We start from the raw sequence: 22,687 nt of genomic DNA on the forward strand, positions 1-22,687 counted from the left end.
CAAACAAGATGAAAAGTAGGTGTTTCAGCTCCGTTTGCACTTTTAAAACCATCGTTTTCTTCGGTTTGTTTCTCCCTTGTTATTTCGCTTGCTGTTTCAGCTTTAAGCATTGCAAATCTCTTCTCTTCACTAACAAGAAGGGTTTTTCTCAACCGTCCATCACGCCACACAAATTTATTCCGACCACTTTGATGTGCACAGCCTTCAAGCTGCATTTGCTAATCGGTATGAGACATGAAGCTCCATTAGGACATTGTTTCTTCTGCTTGAATTGTAGATGATGTGGAATTAAAGTGGTTTTCTCACACACGGTATTGCAACCGACAGTTTCATTAACCCATCACACTCTGCGTTATGTGAGGCGCCATTTCTGATACGAATTACAGCCCAGTATAATTTAGCTTAGTCAAGTTAGATGAGCATCTGATGTAGGGTTTATCTTCAGGGATTAAAGAGGAAGTGTCACATATGAGTCCCTGAACAAACACAATACAGTATACACCATGTGGACAAAAGTTTGCAGATACCTGACTATAATATGTTGTTATTTATTCCCTGTTAAACATTTACACCCTTTTACAGTATAATAATCGACACTTCTGGGAAGATGCTCCACTAGATTGGTGCTCAAACAGCCACATTGTTGTTAATATTGAACCCTAATGAACACCTTTGGGATGAATTTTAACAGTGACTTCACCCCAGGCCTCCTCACCTCACCTTCATCAGTACTTGACTTTACTAACACCCTTGTGGCTGATGAACACAAATCTCCACAAGCACACTCCACAATCTAGTGGAACATCTTTCCAGAAGCGTGGAGGGAATTATAAGAGCATATTGGGACTAAATGTGGAATGCGCTGCTCAAAAACCACATACCATGACCGGGTGTCTGCAAACTTTTGCCAATGCCTGTAGATAAAAATAAATGGAACGTAATCTGTATATCGGGAGAGTTTTCACTTTATGATCACATGTTGCATATGTAGTGTGAATATATCGCTGACTGTAAACGTTTGTCAGGTTTAAGACTAAATGAGGAAGACAAAGTAGAAAGGATATTAGATGTGTTATTATACATGACTCTTTGAACACTTTGAAAATGTAGTCAAGGTTTTAATATCAGGAAAAATACCAAAATATTACGCAATTGCTTTTCTGAATGTGTTATACAGCAGTGGTCCCCAACATTTTTTGCGCCACGGACCGGTTTAATGTCAGACAATATTTTCACGAACCGGCTTTTAAGGTGTGGCGGATAAATACAACAAAATAAAATGATACGACCGGCATAAAACTGGTATTTTCTAAATATAATAATATACGTAAATCCACTGTGTTGTTTTTTGTTCATTTTGCTAGCTTGGGGGTTTGAATTCAGCGGTAATGTATTATGTGTTAGCGGCCGGAGCAGCTCCTTTAAGAAGGTTAGAGGATGTTGGTAAGACGTGACCGAGGCATCATGACATGCATCAAGAGTGAGTCATAGACGGATGTGGTGGAGAGAATCCAGTAAATATCCTAAATAAAACTTTTCAGAATCAGATAATTAATAAAACAGAAATAATGTAAGTTATGTATTATTTCTGTGTGGCCCGGTACCAATTGACCCAGAGGGGCCCGGGGGTTGGGGACCACTGTTATACAGCATGTGGATCTTTTTATTTTTAAACTACAAGGATTTTCAGACTTGTGCACTCAGTTATTCCCTCATAAATTTTTATTATCTTTATCCTCATCCTTATATTTTACATGAATGCATAGCAAACTAAAAATAAAGCATTTATTTATTATTACCAGTTGACACACTTACAGGAGAAGAACTGAACTAGAACCCATTTCAGTGTCAAGTGGAAACCCTCCAACCCTGTATTTAGCCTAGGATGCATTGTGCAACATGATCTTTATACCCTATACTCGAGCTCACTGGGTCATCCCTGCCTAAAAACTAACAAACTAATCTATTTTAAATCTCTTGGCCTTGTGAAAAAACTTTAACCCCAATGTACAATATCACATGTTCAACTTTTATGAAATTGTTACTGATATTAAAGCCATCAGGAATTTTCCAGCTTGTGGAGTCTTTAAGTAACAGAGCTTTAATGAAACAGGACACAAATACATAATTGTATCTACAAAGAAAACAACAAAATTCTAATAGCGGGCACTGATAGTAGGCTGTGTGGTGTGTTTGCTGTGTTGTATTTGCACTTAATGGAGTCTGCAATTCAGCCCAGCTGACTCTTTAAACAGGGAACACTGGTGTAACTGAAATGGGAATAGTGAATGCATATATGACAAAGCCGTTGCCTAAACAGCACCTTCATCATCCCTTCAACTTGGGCCCATAAGTATGTGTTAAAGTGTAATTAGTTTTCTGCAAAGCCTTTATCCACCGCCACGGATGCTCAGTAGTCCACTCATGTCCAATCAGAAGAATTTCTTCGGCTGGGATTCAACGACGGTCCGTTGAACCTCGTATAGCTTTCCTATGGCCACCTGTGCATAAAGAAAAAGAAAGTTCAAAACATTAAAAGATCTGATTACCAGGTCCACCATCTCTCTCTGCTCACCGCAGGTGGGAGTTTCTATTACATAAGTGCTTTTTTAATAGGTTTTTTTAAAAACACATGTTCACTGCACATTCTTTCCCGCATTGGCACGTTATTTCCGAATTTTTGGACTAGTAAACACTTTTGTACACGCACACCCACAATCGCTTATCGCGTACAGTTTTAAACCTACTAACCGTTAATATATCTGGTAACAGTGAATCTATACAGAAATTGCTCTTGTGCTGTGGTTGTTGTGACTCCAAATGTCCTTAAGGATGAACCCAGTTCTCTTTTCTGTACTCTATTCATCTTCAAACACATGAATGACACATACTGACATTTACGTTAATGGAATCCCGACACCATAAACAAGTGTTCATACATTTCATTTTTATAATTTACGTGCAAAGTTACATTTACAAGTTATATCATAAACCTAGCGCCTCTTCAGACCGTATTATTCTCAGTCAGAACACATTAAGTTACACTCGGCACACATTCATACGCATAAAGTTAAATTGAAATATTTTATGCTGGAACAGGCAGAGCTTGTTACCAAAATGAATTAGAGACAATGTAGCCAAGAAAATACTGATGTTTTTGCAAATGTTCAGTTCAGTGTGGAAGAAATCCTGTAAAGCAAAATGCTGTACAAAATAGGTAGAACTCTCTTTTAGTTGCATCAGTGGAGACGCTTCTACCACCGCCAAGCTTGCTAATGCTTGTTTCTTACTTTTTTTAATGCAATGCCAGCATCCATGGCTATTAACGTGGTGGGATCAATGTAGGAGTTGTTAAGAGTATTGCAGTCATTGGTGGACACCCTTTTTCAAAGCGACATATAATTGTCTCATTGATAAAACTAAGTAGTTAAGAGATTTCTCAATGCCCCAGCAGTAGCAGCATAGTAGTGTTGGGATTTGACCTAATGACCCTCAAGGCCAACATCTTTACCACTATGCTACTACATTGCCTCCCAGTCCAATAATATATGTTTGATGGTCATGCCTGTTTTGTAGTGGTCACATGTTAGGGGTTCTTCTCCATTTTGCAGGAAATCCTGTGTACATCTGAAGTGTATAATACGACATCTTGTTTATATGATCCGGTCGAATTGTCATTTGTTTAGAGCTGGGTTGATTTGATCCCAGAATTTATTATTGATTTGGAGTGTGATGACAGGACATTTCTAATTTAAAGGCTTCCTTTTTAAGCAGCAATGTTTGCTTGTTCATAGAGATACCGAGCTTGCTAATCCTTATGCTTGAAATATCCTGCAAATGGTCTTTAGACAGGAAGGAAACTATTATAGAAATGCTATTTCAGGTTTTTGACATTTGTGTGACTTTGGAACTGTTTTAATTAATTTGTAGTTTATCTGCTGGTTACGATGATCATTCCTGACCAATCTAACAAACATGTGCCCATTCGTTCCAGTGAAATCATCAGACAAACACAAAATTAACAATGACAAAAAGGAACTTGCAGTTCTCAAAACAGTTTTCCAAAATGAATAGGAAAGTTTGGATTTTGGGTGATGTTAGCTCCCTTTACATGACTCATCATTAGGAGTAGTTTATTTTGCTCGCAAGCACTGCAGCAAAAACGAAAATGTATACTTAAAAACTTGTTTTTTAGTAATTCTAAAAAATACTGTATTCTTTTAAGCAAAAAGTGACAAACTATTTATTTGGACACCCTTTCTTGATGTTTTACCCAGGGCCTATTCATTATATGAGGGGAGATGCTGGTACACATGATAGGTGGGCAATCAGTTGAGATCAAGTTCTCAAATTTACTAATAAAGAAAAAATCTAATTCAAAATATAACCAAACAGTGATAATAAAAACAACTTTGAAAACTAAAACTTAAAAACTGTATTTTAAATTTAAACCCTATTAATCTTGTTTTTATTGGATCAGATTAGTTCTTAATTAAAATTGTATCCTAAAACAACTTATCAAGCTTATTTTCAGTATAAAATCTGAACATTATATAAAAGTTTTTCCATTTTTATAGAACTTTTTCCTTTTCTTAAAGTTTGTTTGCATTTTTTCTCATTACATAACCAAAGACGGTATCAGAACATTATATAACCACTTTTCTGTTTTGATACTTTTTATAAAAAAAAAAAAAATTAATTTATAAAAATTATTTTTTTAATGTTTTTCCTCAGTTTATTACTTTATAGCAGCAACCTTAAACTTTACTTATATTGTTTATCAATTACAGTTCCCTTTTTTTCTGTCTGGCTATTGTTCTGTCCATCCATCAATCTATCTACAGCAATAGTCTCCTGTTTCCCATGGCAAAAATCCTTACATATTCGTCTATGTGTAAAGTATTTGTTATGGATTTCTCAAAGGCCAAGATCTTTAAATTCCTCTTTACATAACATGGTGCTGAAGACATATGGCACGTTGGTATCGAATTTGCTAACTGCCTGAACTGGGGCTGAAACAGCCAGGAGATGGCTGTGCTTAGGGCAAAAATTAAAACTTGAAATTGGGAAAAGAGAGAACACACAAACACACAAAAAAAATCAAAATTAGCAAAACAGACTTGAGGATTTTACAGTGCCTTCGTTACAGTTCTCCATGTGAGCACTTCTATGTGAGAAAGTGAAACAAAACCCATTAAGTCGTTTTTGAACAGAGACGAATGGTGTGAGGATGCAGTGTGACAAAAAACAAAACAAAAACAGGAACGATATTCCACAAGGATAACCAAATCAATAATGTCCACAATGCATCTGTAAATAAACACCAGGCTGATCTTGACTGTGTCTATATCGGGGACGCTGGCCTGAAATGCAGTCTGGATTTGACATTTTCAGGTCCAAACAGCTGCCATTATTTATTAGTGTGAACGTGCGTGATCGTGACTGCCATGATGCAAATCGTGCACGTGAACACAGGACGCTAATTGTTAGACAAAGCAAAGTATTACAGCTGAAAATAAGTGACATACAGTTTAACTAAACAAATGCTGTGCTATACCAACAATTGAACCTGAAATGACTTTATTTTTTTATATTTAATCATCTGAAGCACCTCAATTTCAGTCTACATCCTCACAAAAACCTCTGAAAGCTGTTCAGCTTACACGAGTCCCAAGGGTTATATTTCCCATCAAAGCTCTTTTACACTACAGCATCCAAATGTTTGCCATCGAAGAAGAGCAGACAGAACAATTTCTAATTGTAGACTGCTGTGATACGTGGACGTACGTGTGTGTGTGTGTGCTGGAACACGGTGCAGTCCAGGGGTGTGTTGAAATCGTAGTTTGATGCCAAGGGTTTACCGCTGAAGATTTAGAATCACATGGTGGGCTCAGTCATGTGCCAACAGGCCTTTTGCAGCATGTGTGTGTGTTTGTGTGTGAATGAAAACACTGGAGTGTGCACGCATGGAAAACACTCAGTGTCACACACCTCTGGAAAGGAATGATCACTGTCCAGTAAAGTCAGTGTAAACAGAAGACAGTGTGCCAGAGAACATGTGGTTAGGACACACTGGGGACTAGGACAGAACAGCACTACACCATTGTACACATGCATGCACACACACACCCATTCATTCTAAATGGTTATGTAATGTAAACTTCAGTTACATAATTAGCCAAAATAGGATTTTATATTGAAAATATAATGCTATAATGAAAATGTTTGCATATAATGAAAACTTATATAATCAATATAATATATAAATATATATAATAATATATAATAAATATAATAAACTGTCTTGGTAAGATTTCTGGGCCACCATAAGCTTACACATTCTCTTATACAACATCTTATAACCGCTCTATTTCTGAAAAGCAGCTTTGAGACTATGATATAGAATTAAAAATGAATTGAACTGAATTTGCCATCAATTTTGCAAGTCTCTGGAACTGGAGTACCGGAGCGATAAACAACATCCTTCCATAAAGACTCTCAGTCTGTGTTTTGATTATGGTGGTGGTGGTGATAATCACTGTCTAACAAGTTCACTCTGAAATCTCCCATAAGTGTCCATTTGGTGTAAGATCATGTGAGTGTGAAGCCCATAGCATATGTTTTACATCATTATCAAACTCATTCAGTAATTTGGGGGAGGAGTCACCCCAGAAGAGACCACGCCTATCAGAATGGAAAGCTCCATCCTAATGCAATGGTGGTCTGTCGTCTGCAAATTTAGATCCGAAACCATTCTATCTAAGGTTACTGTAGCTGAATATGTGAATAATAAATAAATTAATTTTAGAATGAAAAGTCTTTCTCTATAAATACTTAATAACCATAATACAATGTTTTGTCTACAAGAATTGTCAAAATTTTCCGCATCTGATTACACAACTGTGGCTCAGCTCTCATCATTCTCCTAAAAACCAACGCTTTGGCGTGTCCTTTTTCTCAGTTTATCCACAGGATGTCCCTAATTGCTTTCCTTCCCCGCTGTATTTCAATAAAAAATAATAAGCTGCTTCTGTAATGTGTACAGGCTGGAGTATGGGTGGAAATGCTGCTATAAAAAGTCCTGCATTCGATTTGAGGAAAAAAACAGTGCAGGTTTCATCTTACAATAGCTTTTATTGAGAATGCAAATGCTCAAGTTTATTGCTTCTAATCGTCAGTGCTTGTTAAGTGCACACCCACCCACCCACCCACCCACACACACACACACACACACACACACACACACACACACACACACACACACACACACACATTGTATCTTAAATCTGTATGCTAAAGAATCAAAATTCCAAGAATTCCCAGCGCTCCAGAAAACTCTGTGAGTGATGCTCTGACTAAATGTGACACTCTATTAAAAATATGCCTCGGAATAAGTCAAGCCCATCGCTAATGGAGACAGTTGGTAACATGCAGCATTTTGCCACGCCGCAGTGGGAACGAGAGCTGGAAAAGATGCACCGTTTGCTAAGGTGAAGAAAGGTTTCATTTTTCAACCCCCCAGTGAAGAGCAGTGCTGAGGTCCGCTTTTGCACACGCGCCGGCCTTTGTAGAAAAGAAATAAATAATAAATGCTTGCCGTCTGTGTGACACCGACCATCTGTCTGAGCAGTTCGCCTTGACACCTGCCTATAACCTCCTGTTTAGAGGAGATGCAAAGGCCCATGGGAAAAGGGCACAGAGTGATGGGGCTTAAACAGGATGCTGATGGGGAGAGAGCGTGAGAGTGGTGCAGCTGGATTACACTGCAGCTTCTCTAAAGGGTGAAGCACGATAATAAAAACCTGGTGCTACACTCTTAATTACGACACTCTCATAGGTTCTTTTAACAAAGCGCAATGGCCTTGCTTTAGTGTGTATTCTGGTGCGGATTCTGTTTGGGATTTTGCGTATGTTTAATTGCCGTATACTCGCTATTATTGTCACAGACGAGACAAACCAGACTGATAACGATGGCAAGGTAATATTAAAATATTTAACAGGTGTTCCAATAAACCCCAAAATCTTATTAGGTGCATATTGACAGAGGCTCTGGGAGCGTATGGGCTTCAGCTGATGCTTTAATTAATGGCAGGTGATTTTGGAAGCTCAAAATCTCTCAACCAGTTCTGTTCTTCAAGAGCATATTAACCACATTAATGGCATTAGTCGCTACTTTAAATGTTTCATAACATCAGGGTCAAGAAGTGAGCTGAGAAAACAAACATTGTGGAACTTATTCAAGTAGGCAGTCACCTACTTGAATTAAGGGTTAAGGGCCTTGCTCAAGGGCCCAAATACTTAGCTTAAACCCTCGACCTTTTGATCAGTAACCCTGAGCCTGAACCACTGAGCTACCACTAAACACAAACCGGACTGCTCAATCAGAATCAGCGCAACATGACAGTCTTTCCCAAGACAAATGGGAAGCCAATGGGCAGATCTGACTTTCCTTAATTTGGATCAATGTTGACTTTTCAATGTGTATAATTAAAATGCATGAATTGAATAACACTGATTATCTCTTCATCAAGGCACCTGTTAGTGGGTGAGATATATCAGCGGTCCCCAACCTTTTTTGCGCCACGGACCGGTTTAATGTCGGACAATATTTTTAACGGACCGGCCTTTAAGGTGTAGCGGATAAATACAACAAAATAAAATGATACGACCGACATGAAAACTTTCATTTTATAAATATAATAATAAACGTGAATCCACTGTGTTTTTTTTGTTCATTTTGCTCGCTTGGGGGTTTGAATTCAGCGGTAATGTATTATGTGTTAGCGGCCGGAGCAGCTCCTTTAAGAAGGTAGAGGATGGAGGTAAGACATGTGACCGAGGCATCATGACATGCATCAAGAGTGAGTCATAGACAGATGTGGAGGAGAGAATCTGCACATTTTCCAAAATAAAACGTTCAGAATCAGATAATAAATAAAACGGAAATAATGTAAGTTATGTATTCTCTCTGTGCAGCCCGGTACCAATTGACCCGGGGGTTGGGGACCACTGAAATATATTAGGCAAGTAAACATTTTGTCCTCGAAATTGATGTGTTAGAAGCTGGAAAAATGGGCGAGTGTAAAGATCTGAGCGAATTTGGCAAGGGCTACATTGTGATGTCTAGACAACTGCAGTGGTCAGTATCTATCAAAAGTGGCCCGAAGGAACGGTCATGGGTGACCGAGGATCATTAATGCACGTGGGGAGATGCATGAAGGCTGGTCCGTGTGGTCAGATCTAAGATACAAGCTCCTGTAGATCACCTTGCTGAAGAAGTTAATGCTGTTAATGCTTGATGGTTCAGAACTGTTTTGGTAGTAAAAGGGGCACCAAGACAATATTAGACAGGTACTCATAATCTCATAATGTTATGCCTGATGGGTGTATATTCTCATGTACTTAAAAGATTATTGAATAAAGTATGATTCAAAAGTATAGAGGTACGAGGTCTATGGGCAAGGCAACACAAAAAATATTTCAGTTTTGATCTGTTATGTTTCCAATCAAAAAAGGTCTAAATACTTATGACAGGCAGTCTAAGTGGACAGTGACCTTTTGGTCGTTATTTAAAGGTCACCAAGCAGCACACATACAGTGACACACACAGCCAGATACAAACACACACACACACACACACACCACTTAATCCAAAACACAACTCTGCCAGCTCCATGTGCGTGATGACCCAATGATTAGCGCGATCACGTACACAACTTTACTCTGCACTCCAGTAACCTTTCACGTCACCCAACACACACAAAGTCTCTGGTGTTTTTATTTATTTATTTTTTTTACACATACAGTACAATAGTCGCTAAGTTAAAGTTTCAGCAGCAAAATTTATTTAGAATAAACAATTTTGGTAAACAAGGACGATTGAAATTTGCTACTGAAGCCAACTTTGCAGTACTTCTATCAAAGCCAAACTAAAACTCTAGGCACATCCCCAATGTCATAACAGTGAGAAAAAGTACAGTGTCAACAGCCTATGGATAAGCTGAGAGCGTCTCTGTGTACTCACACAGTGCCACCGTAGCCCTTTTTTTCACCTGACATCAGCGGGCATGCAGGATACACCTGACCTCCAGGGAATCACCTGCTACAAAACAGAACATCTCTCTCATGGAAAAACCTTAGATGCTGCACTTAAAGTCCTGCAGGTTCACCTCTGCCTGAAAAAAGCGAGTGCGCAGGAATCCCGAGTGAGCTGCTGCGAGAGGGAAACGACAGTTTGACAACAGAGACGTAATATTAATGGTCAGAAGATCAACATACAAGTTCGTAAGCAGATTACAAACATAGTACAGAGTGACCTCTAGATTGAAATGTGAAGCAATGAGAAGCAAGTGGGGCTTACTGCAAAAAGCTGTTACAGTAAAAAGCTACAGAACTCCAATTGTGGCTACATCGAATCACTGGCGTGTCTCTGGAGCGCAAATGAAGACTGTGGTAAAAAAAGAAAAAGGGGAGAGCTTCTATAAAGCTGTTCAAAATCACAGAGATGTTGGGTTTACTGAAATAATACAACGCTTAAAATGAAAACTTGAGCTCGAAAGATTTTGAGGTTAATAAAAAAGGTCAAAAATGTGAAGGTGTTTATACAGTTTAATTCTTTTTTTTTTTTTTTTAAATGGACATTGTCTCAAAGCAATATATGTACAATGGTAATAATAGAATCTATAAGTTTGTTCCTTATAATTGCAATCTTGTCTCTAATGATCAAACCAGTGGTGACTATGGCAAGAAAAAACTCCCCAAGATAACATGAGAAAGAAACCTTGAGAGGAACAAGACAAAAGGGAACCAATAATCATCTTCACATATCCCGATGATGTTAGGAATCTGGGGTTAGAGTGCAGAATTAGCAATGATACAGCACCACTGGAGCACAGAGGGTTAAGGGCCTTGCTCAAGAGCCCAAGAGTGGCGATAGTGGGGTTTGAACCCCCGACCTTGTGATCAGTAACCCAGAGCCTTAACCACTTTTAACCTCAGGGAACATACTTCATACCTCAGTGCTTCCTGACTTTGTGTGCAGCCTTGTGCTGTCATCTGTTGGCGTACTACAAAACTAGTCTGAAACCTCGTTCATTGTTTTGTCATTTCTAAAAGCTTTTGGATAACAAAATGATCTATAATGTACAGAATCGAGCTTCTTGTTTGTTTTACATTTAGCATGACAAGCATATGTAGTAGAAATTGATATTTTACTCTAATGACCAAGATTAAAGGCACAATATTAGCAAGGTAATTAAGAAATGATGCTTTGAGTAAAATAAGGAACAAAGAAACAAAGACAAATCCCCCCTCTTACACACACACACACAAACAGGCCCACAAAAGACACATTTGCTACTATTCGTCGATGTACAGTATTGTATGATGTAAGGAGTTAAGTGAGCGTCACAAATGTCAGGTTGCATCATTAAAACCAACTCTAATCTTCATTATCTTTCGTGGTCTGCATATCTGAGAGTGTGATCTGCGTTCTGAAAACTCGTGCACAGACCCAGAGCAGCTTCACAAGCCTGGGTGTGGCTTCTAAGAAAGTCATGACTCTACACACTCTTCCAACTGGTGTGAAGACAGATGTTTCCTCAGCACTGTAAAGACAGCAAAACAGCTGGACGTACATATAGATGAGAAAGTCTAACCGAAACATTGAGGACCTACTTATGAGCGAGAGCAGAAATTTCGGGAAGATGGCACAAAGAGAGGTGTGGATTTCACTGTCGTCTTCTCACCTGCAGTTGCCCCCCCCTTTTCCGTCCACACTATCTCTTTTATTCCTCTCTTCACCTGTGTCTCTCTCTTTCTCTCCTGCTCTCATTTTTGTTTTCTGTTAATGTTGTGTTACTCTGCGTTAGCACCTGAACGGCCCAAACTGAATCATTAGGAAGCTGCGTGTGTGATGACCTGCTACTTAACCAAGCAGCATACTTCTAGAAATGTGAAAGAGTATGTCTATGTTTTTATGTGTGCGTCAAGCGCCACTAGAGGGCAGCAGTGTCTTGTATGAACACACACACACACACACACACACACACACACACACACACACACACACACACACACACACACACACACAAGAGGGTGCAGGTGGGTGTGTCTCTGCCCACTCATTTCACTTGTCCAGTGAACAGTGGGTGTGTGGGAGTGGGTGGAGTTAAGAAAAGAGATGGCACCGCTCTCAGCCAATCAGTAGGCAGTAAGCACATTCATGTTAATTGTTGCGGCTGCAGCAGGCACCCTTTGTCACACTGCAGATCCCCCTAGTGCACACACTTGGAGAGAAGGAAATCTGAGAAGTATTACAAGTCTTTTTACACACACACACACACACACACACACACACACACACACACACACACACACACAGCAGAGAACATCCAGACATGTGGGTGAATATGACTAGAATATGTGTCTACACTTAGCAGAGGAGTGCAGACCTGCAAAAGGTTACGACAAGCTCTCGAAAAGAATCAGTCGCTCACATCGTGATCAGCCCTCACGTCTCCTCCACCCCCGAAACAATTCGCATTCCGAGCGTTTTCCTTGCGACCGTAAGAAATACTTGGTGTGATCTTTATGCTCTGTGCACATTGGCACAGGAGCAGATCGAGATCCTCCTACTCTCACAGGGGAAAGGGGTGTCGAAAATGAGAGGAATAACAACAGATATCCAATCCGTGATGTTTGTGCACCGTTTTCCTCCTTTTCATTGCATTTCCAACACCTGGCAGTCTGCTTGCTGTAGTAATAAAGAAAGGGAGTGTGTGTGTGTGTGTGTGTGTGTGTGTGTGTGTGTGTGTGTGTGTGGAGGTGGGGGGGGTGTGGAGTTATAGCTCAGCATCCAAATGCTAAATAATCACAGCAGATTGAAAAGCACTTGTGCATACAAACGCGTATAGCTCAGGGCCTTGTGGGTATTTGGGTTTTTCTAATTATGTGCACGACCCACACAGCCAGGTCGCTGGAGATCTCAGAACGCAGATCTTCTCACAGTTCACGAGTCGACCCAGTCACGCTTATCTCGCAGCATTCTTGGCTTCTTCTTTTTTTTTTTCATCCCTCCTAGGAGCAGCTATTTTTAATCAAATACTTCACATTTTACTACCAGGCAAGTGAAGCAGTTCTCCAGCTCCAATGCTTCGCAGGTACAGGTTACTGTGGAGACGGCATTTGGAAAGGACTAAGAAAATCCCAGGACCAAAAAGAAACCTCTAATTTGCTCTGGGATATCGGCACGGTGTATTCCCGAGCGGCATGCAGTATGTGCTGCTATAGGAAAACAGTGAATGGCAGGGTAGTGTGATACATCCCTATTTCCATATTTCAAGAGCTGATTATTTACCAATCTGGACACATCTGGAAGTGTTAAAACTCCTTTCACACCACAGCAATGTATGGATGATCAATTCCTGTTATCACTTCTGTTAAGGCAGCTATAAATGGTCTTCCCTTCATCAGCCTCTCTTTGTCTCTTGCTTGATATCACTGACTGTTACAAAGTTAAACAGTATGTATGTAAACCCATAAGCACGGAAACGTCTGTAAAAGTTATTGGCATTTTCTTAAACCCACACCTCGTTTCTTCCAAATCCATCTTCAGCCACACAAAGGAACCCGAACCCTCCCTACAGTAAATGGTGCAGTAAGGTGACCCTTAATTTATTCCCGGCTGTCCCGAGAGTGGCGTGCTCAGAGTATTAGAGGATGGCACGATATCCCACCCCGACACGGGAGAGCCGATTAGCGTTGCTCTGGGGCTCCTCAATCTGCTCTTATTACCACTCACCTCTTCTCTTACAGCAGCACTGCACCAGAAGAGGCTGTGCCCTTGAAACAAAGAGAGATGAAGAGGAGAACAAGGAAGAATCACTATATACACCGTACTCCATAAGCAACACACTCCGTTTGTGCCTCATGCACCCAACACCTACAAGTATTATTAGCATAAAAAAAGTGCAGAAATGTCACAAAGGAGGTTGTGAAGGAACAGAAGTGTCCATGAAGCAAAACTGAAATTAAACACCAGGGTTGTGTAGATACGGACCACTGCAGACCAGGAACATCCCACAAGAGCTGCAGTTTTTTAGAAGCTTTGACCCAGTCGTCTAGACATCACAATTTGAACTGCAGTTTTTGTGGGATGTTCCTGGTCTGCAGTGGTCTGTATCTATTAAAAGAGGTGCATAGAAGGTACAGTTGTGAACCGGTGATTCATTATGGCTAAGGCTTATTGATGCAGATCGATCCATCCATCCATCCATCCATCCATCACATCTTGATTATTTTTAAATGAATATATTTGTTTATATACAACTCCTCCATCTATCCATCCCATTCATTCGTACTTATTTCCCCATAATGAGCAGTTTTTGAAATGTTAAAATGTTTACCAGCTTTACTGACCAATGACCTGAATTTAAGTTGGTTAATTCTAAAGACTGATAGTTTGATTAAAGAAGTAGTTTTAATTAGAGTGGAGATGTGCTGTCTGATACACAAAGGTTCGTAACTGCATAATGAGGGTAACAGCTGAATTTTTTTACTCAGAAATAAATCTGAGGTGAAAAAAAAAAAATGGACAGGGTGTCTGTTTACAAAAGTAAAAACAAAACAAAAAAACCCTGCTCTACTTTATCACCCCTAATAATATGCAAAAAAAAAAAAAAAAAAAGAGGTGGACCTTCTGTCCGGTGATGGAGCTTGGTTAAGCGTACCTAAGCGCGTCTTACCATTGACGAAGACGAGATGTACAGTATAGATGTGCATGAGTGTAAAAATGCAGCAATGTGCTTACACAGAGTTTCTGACAAAATGACAAATCCTTCTCTACAGCGCAGGTAGCAGTCCCTCTCTCTTTCAGACACACGGTCCTGATTTAGGCACTGCATGTTCCACGTCGCTCTGACTTGTGTGCAGGAGCGGAGGCTGCTGTTAGGACCCGAGGCTCTATACACACATCGGCTCATTCCAGCGCTCGACCGTGGCATTCATTACAGTTTAATGATGTGCTTGCAGTGGCCTGGTCGAACACTAAGCCTTGCCATTTCCACTGGAAAAGACAGGCTAATGGGATTCAGTAGAAAATGCCTTTAGGCTACAGAGCTGCGTGTGGGATGGAAGCCACCTACACACACACACGTTCACACACACACACGCATCCACACACACACAAAAACAAATTTCGTGCATGTATAGAGGACACCAACTTTCACAAAGCATACTAAGACTGATGTAGACCCTACAACTACTGTATAAACAATGTGTATAAAATGGGAAGGTCAGTGCAAGGTCAAAGCCTGATAATATGTTGAACGAATTTCTGAAAATTAAAAAAGTCCAACCATACATGATACATATCACGTTACAACTACAAATACTAAGATATTAGTCTTCAATGAAATAATATATATTTAATTATGGTTATTTTATTATTTTATTTATTACTTTGTGCAAAAAAAATCCAAATATTTAAGTTGTTTTCGCTTTTATAAAAAAAAAAAATATTATAATAAAAAAATAATAATATATTTATTTTATATAATAAATATAATATATTTAAACTCTTCTACACAAGTCCATTATTATTATTATTTTTTAAAAGCAATTTTCGATTAACAGCTTTAAAAAATATGTTTTCAGCAACCACTTTATTTTATCTCCTAAAGGGACAATATAATAGAAATTAATATATTTTAGAGAAGTCAATGTCTAACTTGTATAGCAGTATAGATTCACTGTCCTCTAAAAAATAACTCAACTTTGAGCCACTATTGTCTTAATAACTGGCAACAAAAGTGAGTACACCCTAAGTGAACATGTCATATCTGTGTCCAAAGTGTCAATATTTTTTTGTGAGCACCACTGTTATCCAGCACTGCCTGAATCCTGTCACAGAACATGTTGAAATCCATGTTTCTCTCAATGAACCGCAGCTCCCCAGTTCCAGCAGCACTCATGCAGCCCCAGACCATGATACTACCACCACAATGCTTGACTGTAGGTGAGACACGATTTTCTTGGTTCTACTCACACATGCTGGACACCATCTGAGCCAAACAAGTTTATCTTACTTGTGAACATGGTCCTAGTAATTCATGCTCTTGGACAGGATGTTCTTCAGCAAACTATTTGTGGGCTTTTATTGTGAGCCAGCTTCAGAAGAGGCTTCCTTCTGGGATGACGGCCTGCAAACCGACTTGTTGCAGTGTGCGGCGTCTGGTCTGAGCACTGACAAGTGGACCTTTCACTTCTGCAACCTCTAAAGCAATGCTGCAGCACTCATGAGTCTGTTTTTTTAAGCAGCCTCTGCACCTGAAGCACAGCATGAGAACTCAACATCTTTGATGGACCCTTGCGAGGTTGCTGTTCCGAGTAAAACACGTCTTGAGAAACCTCTGTATGACCCTGACCACTGTACTGTAACTCAGTTTCAGTTACCGATCTTCTTCTAGCCTCGGCATCTTTGTGAAGTGCAAAAATACTAATTCTCAAATTATCAGAGATTCTTTGCCATGAGATGCCATGTTGAACTTTCAGGGGTCAGTATGAGAGAATTGTACTCAAAGCACCAAATTTTAACTGCATGAACACAATGAATAGGACATGTGGCTCAGGGTGTACTCACTTTTGTTGTCAGTTATTTAGACAATAATGGCTCAAAGTTGAGATTCTGTGTGTTATATATATATATATATACACACACACACACACACACACACACACACACACACACACACACACACACACACACACACACACACAGTTGTGTTCTGTCCCACAGTCCCTCACACATTATGCTCAGCTTTCCTCTCCCACATTCCTAATTGTCTTTTCTTCTCACCCAGACAGATGCATGCCCTCAACATGACCTCCAGAAGTCCACTTCTTTCCACAAACACAAAAGCACAAAACACAAAAGTGCCCACTAAGCCCTTTAATGTTTATTGTGCTTACAAGAAAAACAAATATCACTGCTTTGATTCAGGTGTGTGTGTGTGTGTGTGTGTGTGTGTGTGTGTGTGTGTGTGTGTGTGTGTGTGTATGTGTGTGTGTGTGTGTGTGTGTGTGTGTGTGCGCTAGGAGGTCATTGTCAGGATAAAGCCATCAGAGTTTTACTGTGCAGACTAATGAAAAAGAAAAGAAGTCCATCAGTTATATTTATGACATGTATCTGAAGGTTTTCAGTCTAATCTCATGATTTGTTATAGAAGTAGACTTTTCTATCTAATTTTCTATGCCAAGTGTGAAATTAAAAGTGCACCTGCCTTAAATTCTTTAGTTTAAAATGCATGTTAAATGTTAAAGTTCATGAAAGTACGTTTAGGTTTGTTTTTTCCTCCACAACACTGTGAGACTGATTACATCATACAGAACATGATTACTCCAGGTTATTGCTGCTGAAGGAGGTTTTACCAGCTACTGAATCATAAAGTGTACGTTTTCATACACGGTTTCTCAATTTCAGCGTACATTTGAGCAAAAATCAATAACAACATGGTGTAAAATGTCCTATTGCCGTTCACTTAAGATTTACTTAAGGTCTGCTAAGGACCAGATGATTTTGATGATGTCCTGATACATAAAACCATAGAATTTAGAAATGGTATCAATTTATTTTCACAAGACTGTAAAATTTTAGCAGAATCTAAATGATTATCTTCACATATCCCAGCTTGTGAGAAAGTTGGAGTCAGACCGCAGGGTCAGTCATGATACATCAGGGCCCCTGGAGAACAGAAGACCTTCAGATGAGTAACCCAGAGCTTTACCCGCTAAGCCGTCTCTACACATAGCAGTCACACTGCATCTCTAGTTGTAGTTCTAAGGCTTTAATTTGCATTTTTAAAGTCTCTCTATTTTTGATGCAGTAAATCATTTTTGCCTCTTTGGTTGATTCTTATATTCTTTTGTCTGGTTATCCATCTTTCCTCTCTGCTTACTAATTTCTCTTCCATCCATCCATCTTAATTTGCCATCCATTCATCCAGCCAATCAGCCATCCATCCCTCTTTCAAGTTTGTCCATCTTTCGTTTGTCTATTAATCTTTCTTTGATGTTTCCGTCCGTCCGTCCGTCCTTCCTTTCTTCCTTTCTTTCTTTCTTCCTTTCTTTCTTTGTCTATTCATCTTTCTATCATGTCTATCCTTCCATTCATTCATCTTTCTTGTTTGTCTATTCATTTTTCTCCTGTTCTTGTCCATCATTCATTTATAAATTTTTCTTTAATGTATCCATCCATCTCCACACAGACTGCATTAGTCTGCATCCCTGTTTTTCTTTCATCTAAATACAGTCACCGTTTTTTTAACTGCTATTATCATGTGCCCTGAGTAAATGGATTGAAAGCACACAGTTGGGACACAAAGCCATTCACACCTAGCATTATAAACACATCTTCAGTGAGCACTTGTGATCATATTTCACAAATCATTTTCACTGGAGAAGGGCGTCATGCACCTGTATCATAACCTTCGCTACCCGCGTGCAACAATGAACCTCGGCCGCCGATGACCCTGTCGCCGGTTCACCACTGTTCCTTCCTTGGACAACTTTAGATAGATACTGACCACTGCAGACCAGGAAACCACACAAGAGCTGCAGTTTTGGAGATGCTCCCACCCAGTCGTCTAGACATCACAATTTGTTTCTTGTCAGACTCAAATCTTTCCACTCACCAATTTGTCTTGCTTCTAACACGTCAACTTTGAGGACAAAATGTTCACTTGCTACTTAATAAATCCCACCCAGTAACAGGTGCCATGATGTAGAGATAGTTTCATTCACTTTACTGCTTATAATGTTATGTCCTAATGTTAGGCGTGATCAGTAGATTTTCAAAGAAAAATGATCACAAATAATCTACAGTTATGATAATCGGCAGAATCGGGGCGGCTCATGTACACAGCTGCACCATTACCCGAGCTAGAATGTAAAATGGTGTGGCAAGATGGATGAAGGATGATGTTGATTTTTAACCAGACGGTCATCATCCTCAGCAATCCCCTCATCAAACGCTGTTGTGTACACACAGCAAGCCGAGCTGAATATTTCCATGTCATTGTGCGATACAGTCCAGCTGCTCTCCTAAACACCCTCAGCTTCACCCGATCCACAGTAAAGATTCCAAACAGCTCGGTTTTCACTCCTGCATTGCTCTAAAGCAGCGACCTGCAAAGGGGAAAACCCTAAACATCTATGTCCTTCTGAACAGTGATGGATAACAGGGTGAGTGAGCCAAAAAAATTAAAAATCTATATCTCACTACTTAAGTCTAAGCAACCGGCCTCATGTCAATGATGGCCTGCTAAGCTGCTGGCTCAGCATGTGGAGTGTATTAAATGCCGATCCTTCCTGAAAAGATTACGCGTGACAAATGTCTGTCCAAAACGCACCTCACAAACGCATGATAAAACTGATTTAAAGAGTCGAAATGGAACTAACGTGCATTTTAAAGGTGCACAGAGATGCAATGGTGAAATTCATTAAAGGAACGCTGGTTAAATTTCCCCCTATTAACCCCCTTCACACTTGTCCCTTCATCTCTCTGGCTTCAGACACACGAGAAATGGGGTACACGTTTTTATTGGCCGGATTAGCACTGCCTGTATAAAGCACAGCTCTGATGACGAACAAATCGTCCATAAATGAGGTGGAGAATAAGGGGCTCATCCCTGCACTGTACTTCTTCTCTCTCTTCAGCACTTCTATACCGTTGTGCTGGAGGGACCACCAACTTTAGTCACTGTCATGTTTAATAACAGCCACTGGGTTTTAAAGTTTATTAAAAAATGTTTTTTATACATGCAGGAAAATGTAACTTAGGGCAAAGACAAAGTGTGAAAAATGTTGTTGAAGTGATTGTGTGAAAAATATGATGCAATCATCACTTACTTTCTTTTGTAGTATCCATCCTTTCCATCCATCCATCCATCCATCCATCCATCCATCCAGCCATCCAAAGTTTGTTTCTTTATGCTTATCTTTTGTTCTTTCCTGTATGTCCTTCTTTTATGTCTTCCGTTATGTTTTGGCTTTCTTTCTTCCATCCATCCATCCATCCATCCATCCATCCATCCATCCATCCATCCTTAGTAGGCCTGATCTTTTTTTCATGCATATCCTTTGTTCTTTCTTATCCGTCCTTCTTTCGTTTCTGTCTTTCTTTCTTTGTTTTAAGCATCTTACCATCTTTTTCTTAACATCTGTCAATCCTCCCCACCTCCCATCCATCTTTCATTTGGTCTATTTAACCTTTTTAATGTACGTCCGTCCATCGTTCCCTCCTTCCATCCATCCTATTCACCATCCATCCTACGCTTGTCTATATGTTTCTTTTTTTCATGCCTATTCTTTAGTCTTTTTCTGTCTGTCCTCCTTTCTTATGCCTTTCTTCAGCTCTTTGTTTTAACAATCTATTCATCATTGATTTTCTTTCTTTCCTCCCATCCATCCATCCATCCATCCATCCATCCATCCATCCATCCATCCATCCATCCATCCATCCAATCCATCCATCCATCCATCCATCCACCAATCCATATTTCTTTCTTGTTTCATCCATCCATCCATCCATCCATCCATCCATCCATCCATCCATCCATCCATCCATCCATCCATCCATCCATCCTCCCTCTACAGTATCTTTGTTCTTTCATGTCTGTCTATGTATTTTGTTCTTTGATCTATCCATCTTTCTTATCTTAACATCTGCTCATCCATTAATCAATCCATCCATTAATCAATCCATCCATCCATCCATATTAGGCTTGTTCAATCGTTCATGTTCTTTCTTTCTTGAAGTGTTGATATTGACTCCTTCACTATATCAGTAATTCCTTTTTGTTTTAATAACAGCACATTTTTCTTGGTTAATTATTACTCTCAGTCTCTGTGGATTAGTTGTTGCTAGATATAATAGAATTGATTCATTTTACATGTCACATGTACATTTATTCATTACCGTGTGAGCCAAGACATAAAAAGAAGCAGAATCAGGAATTAACAAGCAGAAATGCTTTTACCTTCCAACACCATGATTTAATCAGTTTACTGGAGATTTTTTTAACTTGTGTACTTTTTCCTCATTCAACTGTTTAACTGTTTAATTTCAATTATAGCGCATCACTCAATCACGATTATTTGTGAAGCTCTACATTTTTCTGGGTGTTTGCAAAAAAATATTTAAAAAATTAGACAAAGAATATTCAGAATATAATGACTTCCTGTGCTGAAGTTCACAAAAGGAAATAAAATGAAAACTATTTGGTTTCTATCACTCATCTAAATGCAGCTCTACCTCTGCCATGTTCATTTATATTCTATGTGACTCTCAGCACATGCCTCGGTCTCCGTAATGTTGCAGAGAGAACGCACTTGAGAAACTGAGGAGAAAGAGGAGAAATCTATCTACATATAAAATATTGGTCACAAATTAATGGTCACTTTCTAAATAATAAAAGTACAGTGCATCTACTAATAATAATATAGAAATAAATCCGTTTTTTTTATCAATGCATCATATCGTTAACTTTTATACCGACGCACGAGGCGAATCTGTGAATTTTACCATTCCTACTGTGTACGATATGGTCAGAAAGTCTTATTTGTGAACAGGAATTTCATTATAGTGTTTTATATTTAGTGTTTTTCTAAGCCAAACTATTTGTATCAAATGCAGCCGAAAGCTGTCTTTGCGATGTCTAAATATACATTCACAGTAATCTCGTGTCTCTCTAGGCCTTCCTCAGCGTTAGTGAGGAATTACGCATGATAAATAGTTAATTGATTATAAACGATGTCTAAATTGTTGGTTATTTTCTTTATATTTTTATAAGGTCAGGTAAATATTTGGAGTGCTGTCATCAGTACAGTGTGTGCGGTAGCTTTTTTCATTTCGATGAAGATGATGTTTTAGGCTAAAGAGACATCTGACAAAGTTTTAAACAAATAATGTAGTCCTTTCAGCTTTATGCCTATTTTTTAATCGTGGCATGAAGTTACGAGTCAAGTCAGCCGATTTGGGTTGAAGCTGGTACCCGGTATGATATTTTGGGTTCAAGTTATGGTCTGAGTGCTTTCTAGGGGAGGTGGTAGCTCAGTGTTAAAGGCAGCAGACTCTGGATCGAAAGGTCACAAGTCCCACAAATCCCAGGATCATCAAACTGCCACAGCTGGACCCTTGAGCAAGGCCCGTAACCCTCAACTGCTCAGTTTTAAGATGCTCTAGATAAGGGCAAATGTAATGTAAATCTAAGTCGGCTTTTGTTGTCAATTATACTGTATACAGTACACAGCGAAACCAAACAAAGGTGCTACACAAAACAAGAGAAATGAATATATATATGAATTATACATTTTATAATTGTGATAGCTAATGATCAAAACGTCTGATGAGCGAGACCTAACAAGGTTATCCGATCATCTATTATAGACGTAAACTGCACTAAAAACACACCGCAGTAGCAAGTAATGGTGCAGAAAAAAGATAAAGATTTTTTTCCTCCTTTATGACTCAGTCCCTACTACACTCACACAGTGGAGATGCACTCCCAACTTATTATGAGCAATATGTGGAGCAAAGAGCTTACACACACACATACCACACACAAATCCAGCATCAGACACTACGAAACTAATGAGGACTGCTTTCTTGCAGCAGAGGAAGAGGGAGAGA

At 39.3% G+C, this 22,687-nt stretch overlaps 1 protein-coding gene across 1 annotated transcript in view; it reads right to left on the minus strand.

The window, feature by feature from the left end:
- Positions 1-2,080: 2,080 nt before the first annotated feature.
- The window catches only part of LOC124384487 (LYR motif-containing protein 4B), a 53,111-nt gene continuing 32,504 nt past the window's right edge, over positions 2,081-22,687 (minus strand). Inside the window, exon 3 of the mRNA XM_046847396.1 lies at positions 2,081-2,501. Within this exon, the coding sequence (XP_046703352.1) occupies positions 2,433-2,501 (69 nt within the window). The 3' untranslated portion in view covers positions 2,081-2,432. The remainder of the gene's footprint in view (positions 2,502-22,687) is intronic.

The sequence above is a fragment of the Silurus meridionalis genome, chromosome 4 (assembly GCF_014805685.1).
Source record: "Silurus meridionalis isolate SWU-2019-XX chromosome 4, ASM1480568v1, whole genome shotgun sequence".
Classification (NCBI taxonomy): domain Eukaryota; kingdom Metazoa; phylum Chordata; class Actinopteri; order Siluriformes; family Siluridae; genus Silurus; species Silurus meridionalis.